The sequence below is a fragment of the Eretmochelys imbricata genome, chromosome 4, assembly GCF_965152235.1.
Source record: "Eretmochelys imbricata isolate rEreImb1 chromosome 4, rEreImb1.hap1, whole genome shotgun sequence".
In the NCBI taxonomy this organism is placed as follows: domain Eukaryota; kingdom Metazoa; phylum Chordata; order Testudines; family Cheloniidae; genus Eretmochelys; species Eretmochelys imbricata.
Genome location: NC_135575.1, coordinates 130,332,412 through 130,340,047, shown reverse-complemented (window position 1 = coordinate 130,340,047; position 7,636 = coordinate 130,332,412). Strand labels below are relative to the sequence as shown.

At 36.5% G+C, this 7,636-nt stretch overlaps 1 protein-coding gene across 1 annotated transcript; it reads right to left on the bottom strand.

Moving 5' to 3' along the window:
• Positions 1-350: 350 nt before the first annotated feature.
• Positions 351-6,656, bottom strand: SPON2 (spondin 2). The gene is made up of 5 exons (XM_077814676.1): positions 6,434-6,656; positions 5,836-6,059; positions 5,323-5,514; positions 3,916-4,090; positions 351-529 (listed from the first exon to the last, which is right to left on the bottom strand). Exons 1-5 carry the CDS (start codon positions 6,654-6,656, stop codon positions 351-353), a joined length of 993 nt encoding a protein of 330 aa, XP_077670802.1.
• Positions 6,657-7,636: the final 980 nt, after the last annotated feature.

Genomic DNA, 7,636 nt, shown 5'->3' with positions numbered 1-7,636 from the left:
TTAACTTAAATGAACTGTGCAGTATGTCCAAAAATTTCTTTTCTGCCACTAGATGGTACTGCAAGAACTTACACAATATTTGTAGGAAGGAATGGGTTCAGTGGATTTTGTTTTGTTTTCCCTGTAAACGATCAAGAACTGCTGGACTAAAATTAACTAATTTTAAAAAAAGTCTTGATATCAAACAATAGAATCAACATCCAGTCTAATTAAACACTGCAATAAAACATTACATCATACCTGAATTATAAGGAATAGTGACTGACATGGAGTATAGATTCAACTAAATCTAACCTTAATTTAAATGATCTAAATTATTGTCTATTCTTTATTCCACTGGAAAGGAGATTTCAGACACAATTGTCTGGTTCACATTCTATTTCTTCATCCAGGTTTGGACAAGGAGTTCCATTATTGGCAGCTTGAAGGCGTACATAACGAGTTCTGGTTTTGGTCCCTATCTTTCCACAAGTACCTCTGCAAAGACCCCAGGAAGACCACAGTGAAATCTCACAGTCCAGTGGTGTTTCTGTAACATATATAAGAAGAGGTGATTTGACAGAAATATGTGATTAAGGCAAACACATAGTTGGCAAAATGTACAAAACTATTATCAAATTGTCCTTACTTATACAAATATAAGGCTGATGTTTGTTTTGCTACATTACTGATGATATTAAAAAGATCTACTTAAAAAAACGAATTAACATGATTTTAATTTTACATTCCTTTAATAAAAGCCATATGTTGTCTAGTAAATAAAGACATCTGTTTTCAGCTCCTGAAAAGGTAGACTTCTTTAGTTTAATGTAGAGGTTGTTTGGAGGTACTGCATTAATTATGGTGTAATAGTTATTTAGTGGAGAATTTTAAATGGAAAACTGTTTAAAATGAGCATGCTCCGAAAATATAATTATATTTTACTGTCATCTCACTACTAATAACTCATTTGCCCTTGCATGGCTTGCTGGATAATACCAGGATTAAGATTTTTATCAAGTTTATTTATATACTCTGGGACGACTTTGTATATATTGTTCCTATTCATTTCATTTTCCATTTAAGTCCTAGTCTATTCTTCCTCATGAGTAAAGAAAATGCTAATTATTTTTATGGCTAAATCTTCTTGTAGTTAGTTTTTGGCAAGAAAAGTTAAAGCACCTTTTATACACAGTCTTCCCTTTGCCAATAAAATATATTGTATAACTGAAAGCCTTTTAACACTAATATACTGTAAATTTACTACAACCAAATAAATCAGAAATTCTGTAAAGTAATATAGAAATATGAATGATATGCGAGTTATAAAATTCTCAAAGAAAATATACAGATACTCTCTCCCTCTGCAGTTGGGAGGAAATATGTCTGTAGTCACGGATCTCTATAGACCTTGAGTGGATGGGGAACATGGTTTGACCTTTGGAAATTAAATCTTTCCTTATGCCTGTGAAGTAACTTTTTTTATATTGATTAAGGTACTGGTATATACACAAAGTGGAGACTTCTATGAATGTCCAACAAATGCTTTACTTACAATGAATTGCTCTGATTCAGTATGTGTTGCTCTTATTTTATAATATCTCCTGAATTACTAAAATTTTTAATGGCGTAGAGAAATGGACTTGTATAGAAAGCTTAAAAGAACTAAATGTGTAGTTTGGCTAAACAATTACTATTATCTCATCAAATGTATTACAAATATATTACATAATCTGTTGTAGTTTTGTACTGTTTACAGCAGTGGTTCTCAAACTTTTGTATTGGTGACCCCTTTCAGACAGCAAGCCTCTGAGTGTGACCCCCCCTTATAAATTAAAAACACTTTTAAAATATATTTAGCACTACTATAAATGCTGGAGACAAAGCGGGGTTTGGGGTGAAGGCTGACAGCTCGCAACCCCCCAGGTAATAACCTCGTGATGCCCTGAGGGGTCCCTGCACCCAGTTTGAGAACCACTGATTTATAGTATCTACTATGGGGATGCCCAGTATTGGAACACTTGAGGGTGGGGGCGGAGGGGTTTTTTAACCTACACTGAGGCACATTAATTAACTTTGCGGGGAAGTTAATACAGCATGTTGCTCTAGCTAGCACTTCCAGTTACTCACATTTATGGGGAAATAAAATAAAATTAATAAATAGTCTCTAAAAATACCATATTGGCTGACTTCCAACTCTTGGATCTTAAGCTTTCAGGACAAGACAAACCCATCTGTCTTAGGCTAGGGAGCTGAGACCCAAGAATGAGAATCCTGCATGATATCTTCAAAGTAACATACTAAGGACCCAGTACAGGAAGCACTTACGCATGTTTTAAAGACCACCCCTAGTAAGGAAAGCACTTAAGTACATACTTAAGCTCCTTTCCTGAATTGGGGCCAGAGTAAGTAATAATCCCTTCTCAAATGTTGTGGAGGAAAGGATATTATTCTATATGTAATCTGTGTCACCCAATTTGAATGATGAATGATCAGCTCTCGTTTACTGAGAAAACATTTTTTAAACTAGAAATCTGCTCGTTTTAAGTGTACAAGTCAGGCCTTATTAAAGAAAACTTACCTTACCATGGTTATTTATTAATTGTGAGGTAATTTGTGAAGCCCACCTTATGGTCCAAACTCCTAGCACAGAGACAAAGCCAGAGAAATAGACTCTTCAATCCCAATCTGAAGCAGCTGGCATGCACTTGGGCCATGGTTGCTACTACAGAATATTAGGGAATGTATCCCATGGATCTTTCCTGTGCAGGATTTTGGTCTCTGCACTCCCCTCTTAAGAAGTCCTCCACATTCCCCTTTTCACATTCCTGTACAGAAAGTCACCAGAGGGTGCATAGAGTAAACCTGCATGGGGCTCTCTGCCATCTGTCCTCTTTCTTCCAGTCAGAGGAGATGTAGCATTTATGCTGAGTTTGAAGCTTAGAAGTTGTCACTAAGACCGGGTCAAATCAGTGCTATCAACCTTCATTTACATGAGCACTAACATTCACTGACAGTAAAAAAAAAAAAAAAAAAAGCAAGCTGTGATGGGATAAATATATTATTGTTTGAAATTAAATCTTGGCTTCACTTGAGCATTTCAATACAAATTTTAAACTCTCCTCGGGTATCTTGTTCTGTAGGTATCAGTTGCCATCATAATTCTATTCAAGCTGGTGAACTGAACTTTGTTTTCTTATTTCATATCACTATCAAAATACTTCTTACCAAGGAGAATACAGTAAGTATAATCACTTTGCTCCATTATGTAAGAACTCAGAGGAAGGAACCCCTTTCTTTAGTATTTGCACAGGATTTGGGGAGCTGAGAGTCTGACAAGAGAATCTCCTTCACACAGGACTGGTGGTTCTGTGGAAGTTCTATGGTTTGAATAAGACATGCTTTGGATCTAACCCAAACCTGTGGATCCCTGACCAGACATGAAGGCTTTCCCCCATCCCCAGTGTTTCTTTCGGTATCCTTTTCCTATGACATCTGGACTAGTTTATTGCCTATACTGTTGTTGTGGTCTCTGGTCTCTGTCACAGAGGGCCCAATTCTAATCTTACCTACGCTATGTTTACACTTGTGGAACTCCATTGGCTTTGGTAGAATGACTCCCAATTTATGCAAGTGTAAGTGATATTAGAATTAGACCCAGAGTACAGAGGAATAGTTAATGCTGTTCCACATAGAAAAGGGTACAGAGAAATATAACGATCGGCTGTTATTTGACTGGGCATGACCCCCTTTTCTGTGCAGCATTTTTGTAAAAGGAAGAGTTGCTGCTGCCTGGAGCAGGAATATTCTGCATAACCACATTCTCTTCCACATGGCCTGCCAGAGATATGAACTTTTCTAAAATTTTGCTTCCCTCCTTGCTGCTCAGTGAATGGGAACAAAAGGATCTAGTTGATCAAAGAACTAACCACTTACCTGAGACAGAGTCATCTATTTCATTGCCTATAGCAGTCAGGTTAGGCTCAGGACCAGGAAGACCCAGCTGGTTTCTTTTAAGTTTTACAATGGTTACTCGAGCAATAGGTGGCAAACTTTTTAGCTTGGGATAATAAAATGAGTTTGCTGGGTGACTTGGAGAGGAACAAGTGATCTATGAATTAAAAATAAAAGGAAGTTTATAGAAATAGTATTGCCATGTTAGTAAGGATAGAAATTTTAAACAGAATATCATGTTTTAATTATGCTTCTGGGCAAGTAAAACATATATGAACGGGGGATGTACAGCCTTTACGCACCCGAGCCCCACAAAAAAGCTGTGATTTCTGTCATGAAGATAATCCCACTAACTTTTGTGGAAGGATTCTGGGACTGAGATCACACAAGAAATTGTGGCTATTTTTGGATGGAGATACTGGATGGAGGGTAGTCAGCATGCACAATAATGCTTGGAGCAGGTTGATGGAGGAGACAGGAAGTTATAGGTAGGGAATGCTGGCAGTGGCAAGGTTACTGACTGGGGCATAATGTAGTAGATGTGGTATGGTTATAAGGGGTCACAGAGGATTGTGCTTCAGCTTCTCTATTCTTTCCCACTCCCACAAGCACTACATTCTCCTCTAGGAAAGCACTTATTAAACATGAGAAGGAATTGGCTGAGTGCTGACTTTATTAAGGGATGTAGGGGCAAGGTAGTCCGTTTCTCTCCACCTTTAAACAACAGCTCCCTGAAACAAAGTAAGGCATAGACCGAGCGTGGAAAGGGCAGACAAGACTTACAGCAGGGGAAGGGCAGTAGCAGTAGGAAAAAAAAAAGTTTGAGCAAAGCTTCCTCTTCCTTTCCATTAGCTCATTTCCCTTAGATGCTAGCAGCTGCCAAGTTTTGGCAATTCTCTCAGAAAACTTCCCCTCCCCCGCTGTAGGCCACATGGCAGTTGCAAACCCCAGAGATTCCCTAATACAGATAAATATCTAGCCCAGACCAACCCAGCAAGCTCTTTTCAGCATAGTTTTAGTTTTATAAATGTATCTAGCTTTTTTAAAAGCATGTAATCAAAAAAGCATGCATTTCTGTTTTACAGAATTTTAGATGACAGTGCAAAATAGAAGTATTATGATCCTAGATATAACAAATAACATTTCAGACACATGGATTTGCAAACACAGAGAAAATAACCGGACATCAACCAAACGAATGTTAAGTGCTATCACTGTGGAGCTCCGGCTAAGTCATAAATCCAGATACAGCACTAAATATTAAAATCATTTTGCAAAGAAAAAAAAGTTCATGTTATAATTTCATAAGTTATTTTTAAAAGAAAAAAATCATAATATACAGGTATGACATAATACATATTCATATGTATATAACATACATACACTTACTTCTGTAACATTGTCCTGTGGAATAGTGGCAAAGTTTGGTGAGGAAAATGTGAAACCACTGTCTGTTCCAGCATCATATGGAAAAAGTTCTACTGTTTCTTGTTCTTTCCAATGATCTCCTTCACATAGATTTAGACTGTCAACACCCACAAACCAATCAGGGCTGGGCACAATTCGTACAATAAAAGAAACCTACGAAGTGAAAGAAAAACATCATAAAAAATAACTGTCACCTGCCAGTCTCTACAGGCTTGGCTATCAGGGTCTGATTTCTAGTATGGCAATGGGTCAAACATATTTCTGACTATTTTAGTTGAGGGTTTCTAAAAGAAAATATTCCAGACTGCTTTTTTATTTCATTTTATGTTCAAAAAGTTCTTTAAAACTGGATTCTCTTAGCAATTCCTTGCATTATATTGATACTTATCAGTGGCATTTCAAATATCTCCTTTTGCATCCTGCTGGTATAAAACTAGTAAGCAACCCTTAAAATGAAAATGTAAATGTACGTACTAAGGAGTGTCTTGAATGTGCTTCTAATTCTGTGAAGGTTTGTCCTGTACCACTGGAAATGGCAGGAGCTGAGAAGATTCCATGCACACTTTGAATTTTTTCTCCAGCTGCTTCTATTTCCCTCATTAATGTCCATGCTTCACCCTTTTCAGCAAAATCACGCACACCATTGCTGGCATATTCATCCTTTTTCCACATGTTATAGTCAGAACTATGGGTAACACCTATTTAAGGGAACACATTTCTCAATATAAAAGTCTACTTTGGATTATCTTAATTGATACAGTTTCTCTGTTTTATTTCTGATGTGGAACAATTTGGGGATTAATATTTAGGATTTTGTAAAACATTTAACTTACCACTGTTTACCTCAGCTGTAGCCAATTGAAAACTGAAGCCAACTGAAAACATTTTTAGATTCTCTAAGTATTTTGAATGCTGCAAGTTCTGTATGTTACTGTTTAGCTGTCAAGCTACATTAGTTTTGACTTTCATTTTACTAAAGGGAATTCTCAATAAATTCAAATAAAGAACAACCTCCCCCCCCACAACTGTAGAGAGTTTTGTCTGGTCTTGACACTGCACACACTTCACTTACCTAGCAAGGAAGACCACTGTGCTGGAGGCCTATAAAGGGGATACTGCTTAGGGAAAGCAGCCTGACTCCATTTCCCTACAAAGAGTATGCTGTACTTAGCAACTTCCTCTGCTGTGCAAACAGAATCATCACCCACAGGCAGACAGCTGGTATAGCCTAAAATTGTTATAAGCAGCGTCCAGATAACTTTACAGGATCTGTTGCCAAGCATCAGGTTTTCCATTTCCCTACACATGGAAACGGAAAAAAAGTGTCCATGTTAGCCTTATTAGTCACTGTAGATTCAAAACGGAATAACTGTAGCCCAATGAAATTTAATATAGCATAAGTTTTGAACTAAAAGAAAATATACATACAAAGCATTTAAAAAACTAATGCATCTAAGAACATATAGGACTTCCAGAATTGAAGTTTCCATGCAGTAAGTTACAAAGCTGTAACTCTATCTAGGACAACTGTTTCTAATGGAAAATAAAAAATATCTTAAACTTGTTCATGGTAATATGAGGAAATATGTTTTTGATTTTCTTTTAAAATCTTATTAGAATCACATCTTGAATTAATTAGACTGGTAAATGTTGCTGTAAAAACATTAATGATACATTTATTATTTTAAAGATTAAATTAAATTAAATAAAGCATGGAGAAGTAACATAAAAGTTGAAGCAGAATGTTTAGAACAGATTTAAAGTCAAATACATTACAAATATAATATGTTAATTTGCTATCATATTTGCTATGAAAAAACATTTAAAAATTAACATAATTGCAAAGGACTGAAACTCAGTTGTTCAAAATCCTCCTTTTTAAATGCTTTTGTCCTTAGAGAAAACTGCATAAGCATAATTGAAACACTAACAGTTGTGTAATACATTAATTCATTAAAAGAGGTTTGAGTACTCACTAAATATTTCCTCTGGAGCTCATATACGGTGAGAGCACCTGCTTTTGCTGGCAGCTGAGCTGTTCTGCAAGAGAGGACAGTAGGAGTCTTGCTATTTATGCCTGAAGAGGGTCCGTTTGGTCCAACAGTTATCGTAACCTTTAGACTTTCCAGTTTAACAAAATGAATTCCATACTGTTGCTTGATTTTTTTTATGGACTTCCAGAATCTCCTGGATGCCGGTTGCTTCAGGTTTCTATTGGGAAACTGTGGTGCTGACTAGACACAAAATGTTTTTAAAAACTATCTTAGATTATTAC

Bases quoted from the DNA above. Each gene is read 5' to 3' on its own strand.
- SPON2 (XM_077814676.1), bottom strand. From the start codon at position 6,656: ATGGAAAACCTGATGCTTGGCAACAGATCCTGTAAAGTTATCTGGACG. The intron at 6,060-6,433 runs GTAAGTGAAGTG...TCCCTTAAATAG, and splicing joins ACAGTGGTCTTCCTTGCTAG to GTGTTACCCATAGTTCTGAC. The intron at 4,091-5,322 runs GTAAGTGTATGT...TTTAATTCATAG, and splicing joins CACAGGACAATGTTACAGAA to ATCACTTGTTCCTCTCCAAG.